Here is a 22,896-nt window from a genome sequence, read left to right as displayed (position 1 = left end):
CTTCATTGCGGTTAGCGCAGAAACTTAAGCGTCGAGAGTCTTTTACTCATTGTCTCCAGCAGACGCTTACAAAATGGCTGCCGAGCCCATTGAGAACGACATGCTTGTTTAAACTTATCGGACTTAACTGAACATCCCTTGCGTTAACAGCCCCTAATCCTGGTCTCTTAAACGTCTGATCTCCTAAGTCTCCAACTTGATTAACTATTTCAATTTACTTACAGATAACACTTGGAGGATCGAGGTTTCTAACCTCAAAAGTTGGATCTTCATTTTCTCTCAAAAGAAAATATTTTTCCAAGTTTTCTTTCGGCGATATTGAAGTAATGAAACTTCCCTATAAACAGACATGTTAAATAGATTTAAATTCTGGGGCGATTGGAAAAAGTCGAATTGGCCACTTTGGCCAGAAAAATCATCCAAGGGTTAAAAGAGCACAGAAAGGCATTCACGTCACCTGTCAGTTATTTGACAGCTCTCCATTGAAGCTTCTTATATTCACCACTTCGGCCATTTTCACCACAAATACTCACCACTATGCTTCCTTCGCCAAATACGTGCGCGATTCAAATTAATTCTAATTTCTCAGCAAAAATCTTCTTCAAAAAGCCGGTCAATTGTATCAGAATCACCTTTCAAGTTCAATTTCTGCAATAATTCCCCACAAAGAACCCGGAAAAACGCACTAATAAAATCCAATGAGGTAAATTAAAATCTTCTCAGCATTTTAAATGAAAATTCTTACCCATTTTTTCCAAGAAAATTGCCTTTGTTCTAAACAAAAAGCCCGGAATTGCATCTTTTTCATCAATTCCATCTTGTTACAATATCTTTCAATTAAGACTTAACATGATGCGATACTTTCCCTTCTGCTGTGAAGATCTCGCCGCTTTTTGAATTCTTCTGCTGAAAGATCAATTGGAATTAATTATGTTAAATCAACGCCGCAAGAGAGCATCAAATTCTTCCAAGGCGCTTCAAAATCTGCATTAATAACTCAATAATTCGATGTAGATCTATTACAATATGTATATTTTTTTAATTACATTATGTACATTGGTTTGTTTTTTTTTTACTTTCCTTTATAACTATCTTGCAAAGCTTTAAAATATCATCTGGGGGTGTGTTGTCACGTAGAAAATTTAAAAGTTCTTCTATAAGCTCAAGTTTTGAAGCAAAAATTCGCGAGAACTTAAGAAATATAAAGAATGTTTTTTTAAAAAGAAAATTCAATTTTTTATGATTTTTTCATTCACATTAAATTCTATGTTTGCCGTTAAATTAACATTCTCTTCAATATATTGAAATATTTTTAATGAATTTAATTATAATTTAATTTTTACTCACTAAATACTTATATTTGAGAACTTATTTAAACGATTCTTCGTGTGTGCTGTCGATTAATATAATCGCAATTTCTTGTAGAATTTTTTTCTTTTCTTACTTCTTCTTTTACTTCCGTTCTTTCATTCACATCGCACGATTTCATTCATCCTAATTTTCTTTAAATATAAATGATTTTCCTTTTCAAATTTAATTTTCTTTATAATTTTAATTAAAAAATAAAAAAGAAAAGAAGAGAAAATTGAAGAATCTCTTCCCAATTTGATCGGCATTGCGTTGAATGCAATCAAATTCGTCGCATGCCCGCCAACAGGGCATTGGCCTTTCGTGTCGGCTGGACGGACATTGGGGCAATGAGAGGCTCCTTCTTCGACACCTTCTCCTCCTCACCAATTTCCTAATTAAAGAGCAAAAGCATCATATATACTGCCATGCTTCTGTACCTTCTTCTTCTATTTTAGTGTGTCGTGCATTTCGTGCAATTCGTGTGATTTTTGTGTGTGTAGTACATACAGCAAAGAATGAAGAAAAGAAAGAAAGAAAAAACAAAAAAAAGATGCGTGAGAAGATGAAAATGCGTGCAAAAAAACAAAAAAAATTAATGAAAATGAATAAATTGGAAAAATCTTCATCAAAAGTCAAAGAAAAAAATTTTTTTTATCAATTAAAAAATCGCCAATTGAGAGCTCTTAATGTTCGATAGAATTATTGCCACGAGCGCAATTTTCTTTACTTGCGAAGGACAAATTCTTGAAAATATCGCGACGACCGATGTTAATTCATGATTTATGGTGGATTTCTAGAGCAATCTATTGGATAGCAATTTATTGCATCTTCGGAAAATTGCCCCATTAAATGCGCAATAACATTTTCATTTATTCCCATTAATTTTTCAATTTTATTAAATTTTCCTCCAAAAGAAATGAAAAATCATTTTAAAAAAATCTGCTCTTATGCGTTGCGGAGAATTTGACAAAAAAATCGGGGGAAAAGTGTGGAAAAACGGAAGAAATATCCATGGATAATCCATTGGATATTTTATAATTAATATTTGTTCTAAAAACGAACTCAGAAGGCATTTTTCAGGCAAAACGTCTTCTTTGACTTCTTCTGCATGAATTTCATGTTTTTCTAACTAGAAAAAAAAACAATTGAATTCATAAAAAATTGAGAAAATAAAATGTTTCATATTTGGGTCAACGTATGATCCAAAAAACGCGAAAGGGTTAATTTTAAATTTGACCTTAAATCATTTCAAAATTCTTTCGGATTGCTAAGAATGAAGAATGTGGTGAAGTTGAGGAAGAAAATGTGGAATAAGCTACGAAATGTCCATGGATCGTTCATAGGATATTCCTAATTTTTATGGAAATCCTTTAAAATTTTTTTTCTTATTTAATTTCAATATAAAATTAAAAGTTTTCATCGTTTTCTGATAGAGAAATTTTTCGATAGTATGAAGGCAAATAAAGCTGAGAAAATAATGTGGAATAACATACTGAATATCCGTGGATATTTCATACGATATTCTTTATAAATTTGCTATTCAAAGTTCTTTTATAATGCAAATTCTTACTTCAAAAGATTTTAAATTTTGTTGGATTTGCTGGTAAATTAGATTCTTAATAAAATGAATGCAAATAAGGAAAATAACGTGGATTAACGTCAGAAATATCCAGGGAAATTTCATAGAACATCTATGATTTTTTTATTTATTTTTTTATTAAATATCATTAAATGGATAATAATTATTTTTTTAGACTTCAAAATTATTACATGAAAATTGACTTTTTGAAAATGCAACAAAGTATGGACTGTCGTAGGAAATCTCCATTACAATTTCCTTAATCTGAGTTCCCTAAAATTATTTTACTGAAAGTTAAATATCTTTACATTTTCTTCGCTCTATCTTTATGAGAAAATTATTTAAAAAAATCTAAAATTAATAATTAATTGAAAGAATATTATCTATTCAAAATCAGTGATATTTTAAGAGTTTTCTCCACACAATCTCCACATTTTTTTTCCCATTGAAAAAATTCAAAGTCAATTATTCTACCAATAAAAACAAATTATGAATAAAAAGTTCTGTTTAAAATAGGCCAGCGGAGATGTAAAATAACCTAAAATAAATTCTGATAAAGCCAAATTTTGCACGATTTGATTCATAAAATTATAAGTAACATTTTTTATGTTCATAAGCATACTCTAAAACGTGTGCTAATTTCAGAAGATGAGTTTTAATATTTCCATACATTTTTCACATAAGAATCCATTTTTTGAACAGGTGGCGCCGCGAGTAGTTCAACGAAGAAGTTCAATTTAACATTTAAGGCAAAGTAAATATTTACCTTTTTTATTTTTGTATTGGCATCTGCTCTATATGTCCAGAATACGTGTGTTTTCGGTGGTGCCCCACGCTTTGGGCAGGAAAGCAGCCTCAAGCGCGTCTGTGAGATTGTCATTGCCCATCGGAACGCTTGAAAATGATGACCTCTCCGGATTCACGATTGATTAATCTGCTTCAGGATTTATTTAAGTTTGTCCTTTTCAAACCAGAATTCAATAATTTGGTGAACGTTGTGACTGATAGGGAGCTTCAAGGATCCAATATTATTTTGCAGATAGACATTGCCAAGAAAATTCAAAGCCAGCCGGCGCACCTTCTTTCTGATGTATCCATGCCACCCTCGAGCTCATAGGACATATCACAGACTGAATTCAATGCCACTCGAAGATAAATTTGTTTATCATCGTCATCTTCACCTGACGAATCCATTGTAAATTGAGTTACAAAAACAATTAAAAGAAAAAACACACATCGTCTTGCCCGAAACCAGGATCTCAACCAAGCGTTCCGGTGGGCAATGACAATCTCACAGACGCGCTTGAGAATGCTTGCCCGCCCAAAGCGTGGGGCACCACCGAAAACACACGTATTCTGGACATATAGAGCAGATGCCAATACAAAAATAAAAAAGGTAAATATTTACTTTGCCTTAAATGTTAAATTGAACTTCTTCGTTGAACTACTCGCGGCGCCACCTGTTCAAAAAATGGATTCTTATGTGAAAAATGTATGGAAATATTAAAACTCATCTTCTGAAATTAGCACACGTTTTAGAGTATGCTTATGAACATAAAAAATGTTACTTATAATTTTATGAATCAAATCGTGCAAAATTTGGCTTTATCAGAATTTATTTTAGGTTTGGGGTCATTTTCCGCTAATTCTACTGGCCTAAAACGTTTTCTTGCAAAGACAATAACGTCACAAATTTACTATTTCCTCTTTAATTTCTTTGTTATTTAAAATGACTCATTTTTCTCCACCGGAATATTCTACGACATCTTGCAAAAAACTTCAACACGCCGTGCTTATTTAATGGCTTAAATCCCATAAAAAGACGGCGTAAAATGACTTAAGAAAAACAAGAAAACAAAATGTATATAAACTTCCGCTTTTTTTGTGAATTACATCTCGTAAAATCATGACGATTTTATGGAGTGACGTATGAAATGTCCATGAAAATTCCCACCCATATTCCACATTTATTTACCACTGTCAAAAGAAAGTTTTTACTTATAGCTCATTAAAAGAATTTCTTATTGTTAAAAGTATTTGAAAAAGAAAGAAAATACTTTCCTGGAACGTCAGTGTGTGAATGTGGAGAAAATGAGGAAATTCTCCTTGGACATTTGGGACATTTCATAGGACATTCCACAAATTTCTTATTTTTTTACGTTAATTTAATGATTTCAATAAAATTATTATTTGCCAATGATTTTCTTTACTTTCAAGCAAGAAAAACCTTCTAGAAGCTTAAAATTTCTCTACATTTCGGAAGATTTCTTTCGTATCTTATTCCAAAAGAAACTTCTCCTCAAAATAATCAATATTTAAACTACATTAGGAGAAATATTTCAATTTTCTCCGCAATTTATTTATTTTTCTTTCAATCCACGTGCCCACATTTATTTGCATGAAACAAATAAGGAGAAAAAAGAGTTCATGAGCACTGAATAAATGTCTCTCTGGTTGTTGTATCTTTAATAAACAACCACATTAATCACATTCCGTCTGGAGGATCTCATTGAATGGAGAGACAAACCCTCCTCTTGCGAAGGTGGCACACATTTCAATAAGATTAAAAAAAAAATTTACGCGCTCTCTCTCAATATTTGCTGAATGGCAATTTTTTTTTAAATTAATGATTCAATAAAAAAAATTTTCCAATTTAATCCATGCAATGAAAGAGAAGAGAAATGAAGGTGAAAGAATGACACAATACCTACGTTGATATTGTTGCAACTGGCCAGCTTCATTTGTGCCAATTGCGATGCCGGTGTGAGGGAGTTGGTCATCATCGTGGAGACGGCCCTCTTCAGCTTCGACGGGGTTTTATTGAAGGAGAACGCTCGGCCGACCTAGAAAATTCAATTTGAAAAGCTGATTAATCTTTCCGCTTCATTTTGCTTCATTTCACGCGAGAGGAGGACATTCACCTTTAGGCGCGTCCGTGTGGCGAACTTAAATGCCTTGGAGAGGGTACCAATGTTGAGGTCACTGATGTCAATACTCAGCTCCGTACTGTCCACACTGGCCAGAAATTGATCCGCATCGGCACGACACGAATTCTCCGCGAGTTGCTTACACAGACTCCGCAGGTACATTGTCTTATCCACCTCCTCCTCATTTATACTGAAATAGTACTCCTTATCCTTGTTCTCCTTACTCAGTCGGCAGCTCAGTGCAAATGCCCGCGGACTATCGCGAATATCCACCACGAAGCGTATTGAACTGAGCGGGATGAGCTTTATGTGCTTGTAGGACTTCACTTTGGTCGTCACATTCAACCCATTCATCGTTGTGCTGGGAGATTTGGCCTGATTGAAGCCACGCGAGCGCTTCTTGCACACCTCAATGTTATCCGTGAAGAGACACAGCATTAGCGAATCACCGCGTCCACTCAGCTGATCTGAGAGTTCGGTAACTTCGCACTTTGACACCAGGCTACGTTGCGCTGACACCAGGTCAGGCTACAGCAGGGAAAAAAAACATTTATTCACAAATTAGTTACTTTACTAATAGTTAATTGAATTGATGAAAATTAAAGGATTAGCTGAAAATTTCAGAAATTTAAATAAAATTTCAATCGATCATGACAAAAGTTTTATGATGTAAAGTAAAATTTCAATATTTAAAAATAATATTTCGATTATTTATAATAAAATTTCAGAGTTTGAAGCAAAATTTTACAACTAAAAGCAAAAGTTTCAATGGTTTCTGATTAAATTTCATTGTTTAAAATAAAATTTCAATTGTTTTAGATAAAATTTCAGAGTTAAAAGCAAAATTTCATGAGTTGAAAGAAAAGTTTCAATGGTCTTTAATTAAATTTCATTGCCTTAAACATAATTTCAATCGTTTAAAACAAAATTTCATTGATTAAAACAAAGTTTCATAATTTAAAGAAAAAATTCAATAGTTTAAAATAAAATTTCAATTGTTTAAGATAAAATTTCAGAGTTTAAAGTAAACTTTCAATCATTTATGATAAAATTTCATTGTTTAAAACAAAGTTTCACTATTTAAAGCAAAATTTCAAGATTACGAGATAAAACTTCAAGGTTTCGATTTAATTTTTGGAGCTCTTATACAAGTTTTTGCGTTCTTTTCAGAATTTTCAATAACAGTGAAACGTCCAAATGTTAAATTTCAATTCCTTTATGTAAAATTTCAGTGTCTAAATATTATAATTCAGAAATAAAGAAGTATTAAAAATGTGAATACAAAATGCAAAGATTGAAGGAATATTCTAAAAAAATTTTTTGCTATTTTTCAATTGCAGATTAATACCTTGCAGAAATTTTGATTTTGTTTTCAAAAATTTCAATAATTAACAAAAGAGTTCAATGTCTGTGTAAGTAAAAAATTTCAGACTCTAAATATGAAATTTTCCTCGTAGGATTCTTCAAATTGCTAAATTTCAATAAAAAACATTTTGTTTTTGAATAAACGTAAAATTTTAGTTAAACTACTAATTATAAAATTTCTGTGTTTAATAGTTACATTTCAATCTCACTTATCAAAATTTCAGTGTCTTGCTTGACTAAAATTTAGAATTCAATCTAAATTTTTGTTTGATGAAAATTTCAGTTTAGTTACTCAAATTTTTCATTCAGAAACAAAAACTTAAAAATGGCTGAAATTTTAAATTTTTATTTTTATTTTATTTTATTTTGAATTTTATTATTCAATCCTACATTCCTAATCCAGAAATTGAAATTTCAAGGATTGAAAGTGAACATCTATTCGCTGAAATTTTGCATTCAGGCCCACAAGTTTTACATTCAATCATTGTAAATTGACATTTACAGAGACTTAGGTTTTGATCTTGAAATTTTACATTCTAGCCCTGAAATTTTGCATAAGGGCACTGAAATTTTATTATTTTAAAATTCATCTCCAAAATTCTCTACATTACATCCATTAATTTCAAAATTCAACGTTAAAAACCTGAAAATTTAACCGAATAAAGATAGGGGAGACCGGGGTAAAAATAGTCATTTTGGAATTTTCAAATGTCAATTTCTCCCAAAATATAAATCGGAAAAATCGGAAAAAATTAGGGTGCAAAGCCCTACCAACCTATAATTTTTGACAGTAATTTGGAGGTTATCCGATCAGTACTTTAGGAGTTAAAAATGAAAATAGATTTTTGGCCCATTTCCCAAACTTTTGCGTATTGAGAAAAACGCGTTTTCCGAACATTTCCCTCAGCAGTTTTCCCATCTGATAATTTTTCTCACTAGCTGGATTAGTGCAGAAAATGTTGCCAAGGTGTATTCTTCAATAACTTTTAATGATTTTTCTCTACAATTTTTTGAATCAAAACATACCCCTTGGGGTAAATCGTGTCAACCCATGTAAATCATATGGGAGTTCGAAATTTTTGACATATTTTCTATTCATTTGTTGCAAAATGGCGTGATTGAGAAAATCGCAAAATTCTCTGTTTTAGTGCGTATAAAAGTGAAATTCCTTGTCGCGAATCAAAAGGTGAGAAGTTTAGCTATCAACTACTATCAATCTCTCAGGTGGAAAATCATTGGAAATGTCGGAAAATTCGACCGACTTTATTTAGCCAACTGGTGACTATATTTACCCGCCGCGTTTAAAAATAGTCAGAAGCGGAAGGGTTTAGGAAAAGCTCGAAAACTCATATTTCCCGTGGAGATAGAGAAAAGTGGTCTGAGACAAAGTTGTAGGCCAGGAAATTTCCTATGAGAAAGACCTATCAAGGAAATTTTCTTGCCCTTGGGGAATCCTGCAGATAAGGATTTATGCAAATTGACTATTTTTACCCCGGTCTCCCCTATCCAAAATAAACGAAAATAAAGTAAGAAAAACAATCCCCGAGAAAATAATTTATTCAGCAACATTCCAACGAAGGTAATTAAAACTCACCGGGCAATTATCGATGTCGTTGAATATATCAAACATTGCAATTTGGCCATCCGTCTTCCGTTTATCTTCATTTATATACGTCATCACTTCTTTTATAGCTCTCAGAGCTTCCTCCAATTTCTTCGCGTCCGGATTGCTTTTTGGTGTATGTTTGAGAATGTCTGAAAGTTTTTTTTTTTCAGGAAATTTTTGTTATTCTTTCACAGCTTTATTGAAAGAACCTCAAAAGCTAAAAGTACTCACCATTTATTAGTAGACTAATACTTGGCAATCTCTGTACTGGGCGTATCATGAGATCCTGAAGGGATTGTCTTCCGCATTCAGGTTTAGCTTGATTTATCTTAAGAAATGCATGAAATCTGGGCTTTTGATTATCACATAGAATGAGAGCATCTTTCATTTGCTCAAAGAAATTCACATAAGGCGGATAAGCCTTTATCAAATCATCCCGATGATCGAGAATTATCTTCCCAATTAGGCAATCCTCTGCCCAATTCACCTGAAGCTCCTTGATGGAGTTCAGCATCTTCCAGTGAACATCGTGAATGGGCAGGAAATTGCTGAAAATTGCTCGAATTTCCGATTTATTCAGCAGAGCATCACTCGGATTGCTATCTGCCATCTTCTCCAGCGGTTCCTTGAACAACTGCAGTCAAGACAAAGGAAAATCCATCAGTTTCTTGTCCGTTTTAACGAGTTTTCTCTTCAAAACTTAAATCTTTTAAGACTAATCCTACCTTAACTATCGTGTCCAAAATTCCAACATAATTCGATTCTGTCTGATAGAAATCCAGGAAATGATTGTAGCGCATTGACTGCTTCTTAGTCGAAACTGGAACATCAGGCGTTACTTCGGCTTCCGGAATTGGTTTACTAACATCATTCTTGTCTGGACTTGCGGTACATTCGAGGAAACTTCCCGAAACTGACAACAAACCCGCATCGGACACAGAGGAGCGTCTCTTCCCCAGTCCGAGCGGTGTCAGTTCTTCCTTAATCGTTCGCGACAGACGCTTCCGCTTCCTCTTATTGAACGTAACCGGAAGAGAATCCCTCCGATCGCTACACGGTGTATTGGCTATGCTGTCCAAATACTACCAAAAACCCAAAATTTATTTTTAAAAAAAATTCAAAGAAAATAAATAAGTTTTTATCTAATAGGACCTACATCATCAAATCGATAGTCCGTCTCATCGGCAAATCCATTCTGGATGGTGTACCAAAACCAATCGGCTTTCAGAATGTGCGTCTTGGAGTTTATTACATCCAATTTGCTGTGAACAGCGTGCTCATCCACAATCTGCACATTATTTTAAAAAGAAAATTAGAATTAATTTTTCGAAAATTAAAAAAAAATAACTTAAGTTGCAAAGGTCAAACGGAAATTTTAATATATTTTTTACTTTGTTTTTTACTAAAGAGTAGTCAAGAGTAAAAGTCCTTAAAAGAACAAGGTGTAGAGTAAAGAGAAATGTAATAAGAACCTACTAAAATCGAAAGAGAAATTATGATCTAATCAGTTGAAAAGTTAGTAAAAATTTTAAAGTTCTCAAAATTATCTCAACGAAAAATATTTTTTCTTCAAAATTTCAAAACAAAAAATATTTTTAAGATTTCAAAATATAATTTTTTAAGACCTTTGCAACTTACAAAATCTGCGTATTCAATAAGATTATATTAAATAATAATAAATAATAAAATTCGTATATTTAAAGAAATTTATAACTTAAAATTTCATCAACAAAATTTCTTATTGAAAACTAAATATTTGTTATGATCTAATCCATCTAATTTAGTTTTAAGAGGCACGTGGGAAAAATCTTCATAAGACTTACATAAAAATCCATCTGAAAAAAATTGTTTCAATCTGTAGTTTAAACTTAAAACTAAAGACTTTTAATAAAAGTCAGGTTCTTCTAAACGAAAAAGTTATACTTCATTGTAAAATTTCAAAGGTTTCAGTGTTAAGCTAAGACTATTTTCTTCAAAGTTTTTCAATTTCTGAGAATTAATTTCAATTTTTAGTAAACAAATTGTCTTATAGGATTATTTAGTAAATGAAATTTTCAAAAAATTGGGTGATATTCACTAGTCAGTCAGTCTTAAGATTCCTTAAGAAGGACTTAAGTTTACTTAAAAATCCTTAAGTTTTCCTAAGATTCTTAAATTTTTTTTTAGCATTCTTAAGAAATCTTATTCTTAAGAAACTTAAGGAATTTTAAGACTGACTGACTAGTGAATTTCACCCAGAATTTTTAATATTAATTTCTGAATGCAAAATTTCAATCATTGACCCCTTTAAAGATTAAAGAAAGTAAATTTTAGGGAGTCTAGAATTAATATTTCACGATCTAAGATTTAAACAGAATTTGCTCATTTAATTAAATTAAATAAGAACTGCATTAGCTTGAAACTTGCTCAGCAATAAGAAAAGTATAAAATGTTACAGCTAAAAGCCGAAAAGAAAATTTCAATAATGAAATTAAAACTTCAGAAACTGAAGTTTAAATTAATTGAATGAAATTTTGGTTTAAAACACTGAAAACTAAAATTTAGAGACTGAAAATTACCATTAAGACACTGAAATTTAAATTCAGACAAGGAAATTTAGCATTGTAACTTCATTTCATTATCTGATTTTAAATCTCAGGTTCTTAATGTTAATTTTTAGCCTATAAATTCTAGTTTTAAGTGTCCTAAATCAAAATTTCATTTAATTAATGTAGTTTTCAATTTCTGAATTTTTCAATTCAATATTGAAATTTTCAATTAATGTCAATGAAATAAAAAAAAATAGCTTTTGAGCATCAAAAGTTAATTATCTGAATATTATTTTTTTGTCTCCTGAACTTTAAAAATCATTCCCAAACAAATGAAAACTCCCGTAGTGAATTTTCCAAAAATTAATTAAAAATTTTTTTAAACCAAATTTTCCGCATCATCCACTCTGCCAAAAAAAAACATCTCTCTGAAAAATATTTTTCTTCCAGTATAATAATTTCATGCTAATTTTGTTGCAATAAAATTTAGTTTCTGTGAAATACTCTCACTCAATGTTGGTACATAGTTGAAAGAGTAATATAAATTTATGCATTTCAACGTACATTTTTATCACATTTGGGAATTTCCTGTCACACAGAAAATATTATTCAAAAAAAAAAAAACAATATTTCCACATTGCTTCATTTTCCCATGTGCCTCTTATTTTCCCTCCTCCCACCGCCCCACATAAATGAGCATAAAATAAAACATTTATAGTAGAAGAGATATTTTTTGTACAATATTTTATTGTTATGATAGAGAGTGTAGTGGCTGAAATATAAAACATTTCACAAATCTTTTAGGCACAAAATTTCAAAGTTTATTTTTGCAATTTTGTTTATGTTTTTTTGAAAAATAATGTTGTGATTTGTGTCTCATGTGGTAAATGGCAGCACAATTTAATACAAAATTAAATACTCAATGAGTGTGAAAGAAATATACTCTAGAATTTGCAATGAATTTCTTAGCAAAATAATGCAAGAGCAAACATAACAAATATACCAAAAACCAAAATAAAAAAAAAAACATTCAGCCACCACCATTTTACAAAAACCCGAAAATTAATAAGCGCGAGAAAGTCATGCAAGAAATTTTAAAAAAAATTTGCTTGGTCATTTTAGCAACAAAAGGATGATAAAAGAAACTCACACCTGTGCGCGTAACATTGAACAACAATGATAAAGAAATGAAAAACAAACACAGACAGCAAAATTAGAGGCAAAAACATTAATTTTTTTTACATTAAAGGGTATATCAACTTTTCCACGCTCAAGCGTTTCACTTGGCGGGAAAATCAAAGAGAGAGAGAAAATCTCTTTCACAGGCAATGATACACAAAAATAAATACGAAAAATAAATAGAAAAAGAAGGGAAATAGAAAGTGCTCAAAAAGTAGTGTTATTGAGGCACATCCAAGAGCAACAAAAGCGATATAATTGTCACTAAAATCGGCATTAAAATGTGCTGCCATGTGATTCATTTTCTTCAACGTTGATTAATGGTGGAGTTTGATGGGGGGGATTCACTGCCGATTCTTTCGTTTCTTTTGTTGATTTTTTTGTCTTTTTTAAAATCTCAAAATAAGTTGCCGAATAATAAGAAAAAAATTTATTGAAGAAGAAAAGTTGCATGAACGACGCACGACTTTGTAGATTAATTCCTCGTGAGCTTATAGATTTCCGGATTTTCTCACACACTTTTTCTTCTCATTTTTTAACCCATTTAACCCACTGAGAGAGATGATAATGCAGGGTTAATCGCAAAAGCTGCTGGAGAAATTATTCTCTCATTTTTTTGTAATTTAATTTATTAATTTCAGGGGAAGTGTATTAAAAGAATTCACGCAGAAAAAGTAAGAAAATACGTAAATTTGAAGAATAAGTAAGCGTAAACAAAACGGTTTTATTTTTGAAATTTAAAGGAATTTGAGGTTATGTTCTTTACGCTACAAGTTAAATAAATAAAAATTACTTATCAACATTGTTTTTGGAATTATATTGTAAATTATTTAGAATATTCCATAAAAACTACATTTTTAAACGAATTATTACTACACAATCTCAAAAGTTAGGTTATGATTGAAAGAATTCTATAAATCTAACTTGAATTGTTTAAGAATATTGATTTAAATCATCACTCCTGAATTCTTTTGTGGATTTGTGAATCATTTAAAATTCCTCTTTCTACATTCATCTTAAGTAACAATTTACTGTAGCGTAAAGAATCTAACCTCACATTTTGAATTCGTATGACGTAAAGAATTTTCCGCGTAAATATATAATAATTTCTTACATTTAAACGTTTTCCCGCTTCTGCCAGATAGTTAAAGAAAAAGTAAAATTATTTTTGTATTTTTTTTTGCGTAAGAAGTAAAAAGAGAATAATTCTTTACGTCAAATGTAAATTTTACGTAATCTGATTGAGTAACAAAAAAGAAAATATTTCTTTAAATCTTTTCCATGTGTAAAAGAAAGAAGTAAAATACTTCTATGCGTAATTGTAATTTGTAAAAACTGAAATTTTAATATTCCTTTCTACCTTTAAATATTCCTTTTTCTTTATCCATTTCGACCAAGTAAAGAATACAAAGAAATTATGCCAAAATTAATCAATTTTTGAACAAAAAAAAATTCTCAAAACTGCAACAAATTAGAAATTTTATTCGGAAGCTTTTGTGGTGAAAATTCGTCGCGCAATTAGACATAAATTCCTTCTTCTCCATAAAACTTCCCACATTTAATAATTAAAACGTTGGAATTATTACCCAATAATTGCTCTATTATATTGCCTAATAAACTATCAATTTTCCAAGAATGTTTCATTCGTCATTTTGTGATAATTTCATTTAATTTTTAATTCTTTTACTTTTGACAAAATTTTTCTATCAAACTTTTGAGCATTTTATCATCCTCATGTTTATATCGTTGATTGACACAATAATGAGCCCAATATTTGCCCAGATTTTGATCAATTTTGGAGTATTTTCAATTTTTACACAAGTTCCCATTGTTCCTTTACGCTCAATTATTTCTCTGATTTTCTGACCTAGATTGACTCAATATTGAGCCCAATATTTGCCCAAATTTTGATCAATTTTGGAGTATTTTAAATTCTTTTAATTTTGATAAAAAAAGTTTCTATTGAACCTTTGCGCTTAATTATGTCTCTGATTTTTTGACGTAGATTGACTCAATATTGTGCTCAATATTTGCCCAAATATCGATCAATTTTAAATCAATTTTAGAATATTTTTAATTATTTTAATGTTGATAAAAATGTTTTCATCGATCCTTTACGCTCAATTATTTCTCTGATTTTCTTACGTAGATTGACTCAATATTGTTTCAAATGTTTGATCAAATATTGATCAATTTTTAATCAATTTTGGAATCTTTTATTTTCAAACTTTTGCGCTTAATTATTGTATTTATTTTACTTCATTTATTGACTCAATATTGTTCCCAATATTTGCCCAAAGTTTGATCAATTTTAAACCAATTAACAAACAATTGTATCAAACATCTGCAAATTTTGCGGTTAACCTTGTAATTTTTTCTCACCTGTAAGTCTCTCGTGGGAGTAAATGAGCAAATAGAGGGGAAAAAGTGCGTTGAACGTGTTAAACCAAATAATGAGAAAAGTTGTTTAAATAAAAAAAAAAGAAATGAAAAGATAAAATGTGAAATACCGGCAGAATGGACGACGTTGGAACACTCGAACTTGCTTGAATGAGTGACTTTCGGGCATTGTTGGTGTCAGATCGACATGCTGTGGGATAATCCGTGGGTGTTCCACAGACAGAGTGTCTGCCAACTGTGGGATGGGATTTTGAGGGGGCAATCGGTGTCTTGAAACCGCCACAAGTCGCTTCGTCTTCACCCTCAATCAGTGTTGCATTTGCCACATCGAGCGTCTCATCCGCATCCTCGGCTCCATCGTCCTTCTTCCCAAACCTCCCCAAACGGCCGCTTTTGCTGGACTTTGGCGTCTGTACGAAATCCTTCTTCGATGCACGCGTAATGCGCTCCTTCATACCCCGGAAAACCTCCCGCATGGGCTTCCTGATGCTCTCATTGAGCGTCGACGATTCAATGGACGTTATGGATGTCAGGGAGGCATTGGGATCAACCGACGTGCGTCCCGATGGGCGAAAAATACTCGAAATGGGCGTCATGAAGCTCATACTGCGCTTCAGTGTGCGACTTATGGAGCCCGTTCGTGTTAATTTGGGCTTCTTTGCCGACATCACGGACGGTGCCAGGCTATCAATGGACACCATTGAGATATTATCGAAGCTATCGCGCTTCCTCTTCAACGTACTCTCATCATCTTCCTCATTTATTGGTTGCAAAACCACCCCAACAAATGATTCCTCCGAACGCCCTGCAATTGGGGAAAATCTCTCTTCCCCATCACCCTGTGCCACTTGAGCAGCTGTGCCAACTGCCTCAGCAACACCCTTTGCTTCCTGCACGGGGCTTGAGGTCAACAGGGGACCACCACCATCCGTATTGGCACATTGCTTCTGTGGCGGTTCCAAAACACTCAATTCGGGAGAAGGATTTAGAATCTCTGGAAAATGGTCACCCGTATTTGACATGACCTGAAATAATTTTTATACATTTTTTTTCCTTTTTTTTTTGTTCCTTTTTTTTGCTTTAGGGGAAAAGCTTAATTTACATGATTTTCATATTGTTTTCCATTGTTAATTTATAGAGCCACAAGATATAGAATTATTATTTTAAAAAATTAAATTGATTTAAAGAAATTGAATCAAGTTAAAAAAAATCGTTTAAAATTTGAATTTAAAAAGAAAAGAAAATACACTGTGCAACAAAATTTTGTTTTCTTTCATTCTTTTTGCTAATTAGGCCAGTAGAATTAGCGGAAAATGACCCCAAACTTTTAAATAAATTCGGCCTAGCCAAATTTTGCACCATTTGATTCATAAAAATATAAGAATTTTTTTAATATTTACCTGCATGCTCTAAAACTTATGCTCATTTCAGAAAATGCGTTTGAAAAATTTTTCATACATTTTTCCATAGAAGCCATCGAAGCCATTGAACGAACATGCGATGTCGCTGAATTTCGTGTTCCGAAAAAGTATGATTTGACAGTTGAGAATTTTCGAGTAAATATTTTCATTTTTGTGGGGATTTTTTTTTGTGAAATAATGTGTGTTTACTTATTATTTCTGCATTATCTCATGTAGGAAGTACTTTTTTTAATCCTCGTTATAATTTGTTGAGTGGAAATTGTAAAAACTATAGTATTTTATGTGGTTTGTGGGGTTTGTGTGAGCAATTTCTTGGAACCCCCCAGTGACGTCACTTGTTCGTTCAATGGCTTTGATGGCTTCTATGGGAAAATGTATGGGAATATTTAAACGCATTTTCTGAAAGGAGCATAAGTTTTAGAGCACTCCAGTAAGTATATATTCGGGGAAATCATCTAAACGGATGGAACCCGTAATAAAATTAAATAAAATCCAGTAAGTATAAAAAGGTTTCTTATAATTCTCTGAATCGAATAGTGCAAAATTTGGTTAGTCCCGATTTATTTGTAGGTAATTTTACATCTCAGCTGGCCTAAATTTATTACATGAAAAAAAGTAAAAAAAATATATCAAGCTAGAGCTATGATGAATAGAAGTATAGAAGTATGATCCAATTCCGATGAAATATTCAGGCTAAACAATTTGACTAATTTTAAAATTTGATTAGGTTTTAGCAAGTAATCATAACCTCAAAAATGTTTCAACCTCCTATCATTTACAGAAGCCGAAATACAGCAAAATAAAATTTTGGGGATTTGTGAAACTGACTGACAGAGGGAATAGCATTAAAAGAATTTTCTGTTTTTTTTTCTTTATAATTTTAGTTCGACTTAAAAAATGTGAGGTTATGTTTTTATGTAAAATCTAATTTTCAATCTAATGCAGATTTTATTTAAAATCAAATAGTTTTAACAGATCCGAATGCACTTTTTCCTTTAAAAAATTCAGCCAATAGAATGAAACAATTTATTTTATTAACACTGGAGGACTAATAATAATTCTAACCTCAAATATGGACCTAATTTTTCTCTCTAAATAAACAAGTTCTTTTAAATTTTTTTCCACTGCTTTTAATTGAAGTTCCCTTTAGATCTAGAGATTCATAACGATGAGCTAGATAGAATTTATTCTATAAAGATTTAAGAGAGTCGAATTGGCAGTTACTACCAGTTCTGTCCTACAAGTGCTAAAAATCGCTAAATGTAGAGAACATAACCTTAAAAATTTGCTATTTTTTTTTCGATCTCAATACAATCATAAAATTACTTTTCTTTTGTTTTTAATATTTTGAACGCTAAATTAATTCTTAAATTTCTGCTACTCACAAAATATTATATTTTTCATTTTTATCACAAAATTTTGTTGCAGTGTGTAATTGTTTTTTTTTCTTAAGCAAAAAATATGTTGCTTTAAAGAAATTCAAGATTCTTTAATTTTTTGCTTCTATTCTTTTTTTGCACTAATATTTGGCACAGAAAAAATCCAAAACTTTCTGAATTAAATGATTCATAAAATTCTTAATAAAAGTGGCTCTATAGTTGCATTGGGGAGTGTACTGCTAAGCCTAAAAAATTCACTAATTAGGCCCATAATTTCCATGAGAAGCGCGATTTTCTTTCTGCATCAAACTACACCATAAAACCGCCAATAGAATTAATTTAAAAGGAAAATCCTGAGACATTGATTATGTATCTGCGTGCTGTGCAAAGTGCCCCACCCCCAATTTTTAAAAATGGATTTTTGTGCCCCCTCAAAGAAGGGCTTCATGTGCAAATTATGTGGCAATTGTGGCGTGATTAAATTGAGCACAAAATGTTAGCGAGAACATACACAGACACCAAAAAAATAAAATAAAAGAATGAGGTGTTAATGGTGAGATTCGCATAAAGCAGCTTCACACTCTATGAGGCACAGCAGAGATTTTTTGTTGTTGTAATTTTTAATTAATGCGATTGTGAAATGAATTCATTTTCTACGAGATTTTGGAGGTAATTAAAAATGAGTTTGTCTGCAATTTCTCAGAGTTGGGAATTTCTCCAGTTAGTCTGTAATATTTCTTCCCATTTTGGAAGGAAGAACTATTCGTCTCTTCCAACTCTTTACAGACAATGTGCCACACTTCCCGGAAATTTTTATATTTTTATCTCTTTCGGACAAAAAAAAAGACGTTTGACGCGACAAAAGTTGGGGATTTTCTTTGAAAAAAAACACGAAGATAATAATTCTGTCTTGCAAAACTCACCACGTGCGTGCATTCGGGATCATCAATGTTGGCCGGAGCACCACCATTAGCCACCAAAACGTCCACCATGTGCTGGTGCTCGTCAGGTGAGAAGCCAAAGAAACAAATTCTCTGTCCCTCGAAGGCCTTTGTGCGGTGCATCCTTGAGAAATCCTCTTCATTTGCCGAGAAATCCATCTCATTGCGACGCTCCCAGGCAGCCAGAACCCAATCCGATCGTACCACCGTCAAACGAAACGTCATAGCGTACCTTAAGAGTGTTCACAAATTTTTTTCTTAATAAATTTTATCCCAAAAAAAAAACAATTTTCTTTTTAATTTTAACACTCTGATTTACTCACTGATATTTTTCACCGCCACTATTGTTGCAAATGAGATGAGTTATTCGCGAATTCATGTCCTTTCTGATTTTTCCACCCATTGCGTGGATTAAACTCACTAAATGTGTCTGAAAAAAAATGTTGAAGAAATTCAGAGAATTCTGCGCATGGAAAAATTCAAGAAAGGGGATTTAAACTCCAAGGAGTCTCGCAAAAGTGCCCCGAAATTGCCTTAATGACCCTTCTTCATGGATGATTCATACTTTTATGCTTATGTTGGTAAATAAGTTAAAAGGGACAGGCGATTTTTTACATGAGAACTTTTTGAGGCTTGTGCTGAAGAAGTTTTTGCGGCTAAAACGTTTTATTTTTTTTAACCCTTTGGGAACGATTTGGTCAGAAATGAGCCAAAATTGAAAGAGATTTTATTTTCATGAATTTTTAACAATCAAAATAAAATAAAAAGAAATTTTTTAAGAGAAAAAAAAAACATTTAAGAATAATTGAGCAAAGAATGAATAACGAGATATAAATAATAATTAATAATAGCTGACTGAAAGTCGTTGAAACAATCTAGCCTAGCCTAGCCTAAACTAACCTAATCTAACATAAACTAACTTGACAATTTTAGCTTCAATGAATAAAACTAAATTATTCTTGATTATAAAAAATACAGAGCTGAATATTTGGATTTAAAATATTGGTTTGTCCCATATTTATTCGGATTTCTAACCCAACATATCTACATTAAATTCAGTCCAATTTTGATTTTCTATCGGCCAAGTAAAATACAGATAAAATTAATTTGTTAAAGATTCGTAAATTCTCATACTTTTATGGGAAAGTTCATTTCTAGTTTTGTAAAAATTGTTTTCAGCTCTATTATTAAGGAGAAAATTTGTTGAAATTGAAGGTTTTTTCCGCTCATTTCTCCCTCAAATATTGTTTTTACAAATTCTTTACATCTTTTTTACATTTTTGTATACTTTACATATAGTTTACATGCTTTTACATGTAAAATGTAAAAATCATGTAAACAAATAATTTTACATGAAATTGCCCAACTCTGCGGCCAACCCCATTGAATTTAATAAGACTAGGTTTGAAATCCAAATAAATATTGGACAAACCAATAATAAGATTCAAAAGCGTTTAAATTTAACAAATTAAGACAAAAACCGTTTAAAGTTAATCAATTAAGACAATAAACGTTTAAAGTTAACCAATTAAGACAAAAACTGTTTGAAGTTAACCAATTAAGACAATAAACGTTTAAAGTTAACCAATTAAGACAAAACCCGTTTAAAGAATCGGAATTTAATCCAAAAAAAATTAGAAAATTCTAATTCTCTATCTTCAAAAAGAAAGGCAAAATCGGTTAAGAGGCATTAAAATTCTTTTACGAGCTAATTTAACTAAAACATTCTGGCTGGAGGATCTATAATAGCCACTAACTTTAGTTTTTCTTCATTTCCTTTCTTCCCATCCGAAAGAAAAAAACGTTTTATTTTTTTTTATGAAAACTATGACTTTAGGAGATTTGTGTAAAACTTTCTTAAATCCTAAACGATGTTTTATCCTAAACTTAAATCTGATTTAAGACTCATTTCTGCATGGTTTAAATGTGATTTAAGGTTTATTTATTCAATCTTTAAATATTCTTTGAAATCCTAAGTTAGCTTTTAATAAATAAATATTAAATTAAATCAAGTCTGATTTAATTCTAAGGAAGATTCTATTAAGAATTTTATGAATAAAAAATCTACGAGCTTTGACAAAAAACTTCTCCTTATTTTCTCATTAATTTTCCATTCTTTTTTCGAAAAATCCTTCAGCCGCTTTAAAAGAAGCAGCACAGGTGCCAACCAGACAACCCTCCAACTGTTTTATATCAGATAAACCAAACAACGTTAAGGTCATACCAGGCAGTTGAATGTCCCAACTAAACCCAACAAAAAGCACTTCTTGCGAATAGAGAGTGAGTACGAAGGTGAAAAGGGATTACCAGTTGGTCACTAATTGGGTTCCTACTACCGATTGCTATCACTATCACAATTTACAAGGCAGAGAGAGAGAGAGTCTCGCATTTATTCCCATCGACATTTTCACGTCTAATTTTGGGGATTTCCCAGTGACGTACCCCCAAACCTTTATCTATCTCAATTCACCCAAAAACCACCTGAAAATGCCCAATTTTGTGAGACTCTCCATTGACCCCTTCTGCTGATTTTGCCAGAGTGGTGTGTATGCGTACAATGGGAGGAAGGGGAAAATCATTAGAGCATAAATTTACAGGTTTCTTCACAATTATATACCCGCACATTGAATGGCCGATTCAACGGCTTGTAATGTAAAAACAAACACCTGTCCGCCGCTCTTCTTCATGGCAATATCATCATAAATTTTATGCTTCTCAAGTTAGGAGAATATTTGCGATAAAAATATAACATTGAAGGGGAGACTCCATCGACTTCATTATATATTGAATTTCTTACACATTCATCGCCCAAAAATAAGGCCTCAATGTGCTTTTGTTTTACCCTTTTACATGGCAACGGTTTGCCCTTAAAAAATGCATTAAATGGTCAAAGAAATTCAATTAATTTTTTACTAAAAGTTTGATGGAAATTCAATGGAAAAAGCGATAAAGGGAAGTTCAAGGAAAATTCGGGGAAAGACAAAGAATTCAAAAAAGAATAATAAACTCACCAATTCTTCCTTCTTGCGAATACCCGTGAAACAGGTAATAACACCTTTCATTGCATAATTGTAAATTGGACGATTGCTGCTCGGTAGGACGTCCTTTGCGAGGAAAAGCTGCTTAAGCGCCGGTGGCCCGAGGATCCTTTTTCAAATGAATGAGGAGAAAGCAAGAAAAAAAAATCACAAAAAAAGGGAAATAAATTAAATACAAATTAGTGAAATTTCCAGCGGGGCGCAGATTCATTTAATCTCATGCTAAAATACCATCTCACTGAATAGAAGAATCCCCAATTATGCTAATAAACTTAGATAAATTGAGCAATTAAGTTTGTTTTTTTTTCACCGACTTTTGCGCTCGTACGAAAAGAATGAGAAAATCTTTATTTACGGAAATTTCTCTCTCTGTGGGCGAGAGAACGCACATAGAGGTATACAAATAAAATGGAAGATAGATTTGATTAAGATGTCTTAATTGCATTTTTCGACGGAAAAATAGACGAACTATACACAATCATGAGGAAATAGACGGATATCCACAAATAGAGTGTAATGAGAAAGGTAACAATGGATTAAATAAAAACCCCTAATATACTGCCAAGTGAAAATATGGGCAAAAGCCACCATATTCAGGGCAAAGGGCGAACAATTTCTACTTTTTTTTTTTAATTTTCTTTTCTTCTTTTATATTTAATTTTAAAGATTTCAAAAATTCTTTTGATTAAAACTCCTTATTTATTTGTTTTCTACAAGAAAATTTTAAATTTTTATTTTTTTTAAACTCCTCTATATGAGTTTTGTGAAAACTTTTTGGGACCCATTTTCGTTTCTTTTATTTTTGATTTATACAACAAACTACCCAAAAAAAAAATTCTAATTCATTTAATTTTTTTAAATTATTTTAGAATTAAAAAATTATTGAATTGCAATATTATGCAAAATATCCCTTTCTGTCCAATAAGTTATGTTTATGGCATAATCGTTAGCACATTGGTCTCTTGTTCGTTTTGGCGCGAGTTCGAATCACGCATGGAATTCTTTTTTTCTACGTTTAAACACTTTTTTTATTCCCAAATTTAGTGTTTTCTTGATATAAATGCATGATGTCCTTGTTCCCGGATCTTTATCCCTTTCAGGTGCGTCAATATATTAATGTAATATCATAAATATCACAAAACATTCACCAAAGCTTTCGGCATAAGTTTATAAGTTTTTTTTT

At 31.7% G+C, this 22,896-nt stretch overlaps 2 protein-coding genes across 15 annotated transcripts in view; one reads left to right on the top strand and one right to left on the bottom strand.

Moving 5' to 3' along the window:
- LOC129792945 (beta-1,3-galactosyltransferase 5) overlaps positions 1-22,896 on the top strand; it is a 1,144,668-nt gene that overhangs the window by 707,177 nt on the left and 414,595 nt on the right. The window lies entirely within an intron of this gene.
- The window catches only part of LOC129792889 (protein ECT2), a 42,183-nt gene continuing 20,291 nt past the window's right edge, over positions 1,005-22,896 (bottom strand). For 2 of the 14 annotated variants that reach the window (XM_055832294.1, XM_055832290.1), the window contains exons 3-13: positions 21,687-21,822; positions 18,999-19,105; positions 18,658-18,907; positions 15,045-15,959; positions 9,984-10,115; positions 9,553-9,909; positions 9,059-9,461; positions 8,816-8,976; positions 5,851-6,384; positions 5,641-5,772; positions 1,005-1,796 (exon numbers count right to left, since the gene is read on the bottom strand). In XM_055832294.1, the coding sequence (XP_055688269.1) occupies positions 1,746-1,796; positions 5,641-5,772; positions 5,851-6,384; positions 8,816-8,976; positions 9,059-9,461; positions 9,553-9,909; positions 9,984-10,115; positions 15,045-15,959; positions 18,658-18,907; positions 18,999-19,105; positions 21,687-21,822 (3,178 nt within the window). In that variant the 3' untranslated portion in view covers positions 1,005-1,745. Of the gene's footprint in view, positions 1,797-5,636; positions 5,773-5,850; positions 6,385-8,815; positions 8,977-9,058; positions 9,462-9,552; positions 9,910-9,983; positions 10,116-15,044; positions 15,960-18,657; positions 18,908-18,998; positions 19,106-21,686; positions 21,823-22,896 lie in introns of all 14 variants that reach the window. The other 12 variants (XM_055832288.1, XM_055832292.1, XM_055832301.1 and 9 more) reach the window with 7 other exon arrangements.

The sequence above is a fragment of the Lutzomyia longipalpis genome, chromosome 3, assembly GCF_024334085.1.
Source record: "Lutzomyia longipalpis isolate SR_M1_2022 chromosome 3, ASM2433408v1".
NCBI lineage: Eukaryota > Metazoa > Arthropoda > Insecta > Diptera > Psychodidae > Lutzomyia > Lutzomyia longipalpis.
Note: the sequence above shows the minus strand (reverse complement) of the source record. Positions and strands in the feature narration are given on the sequence as shown.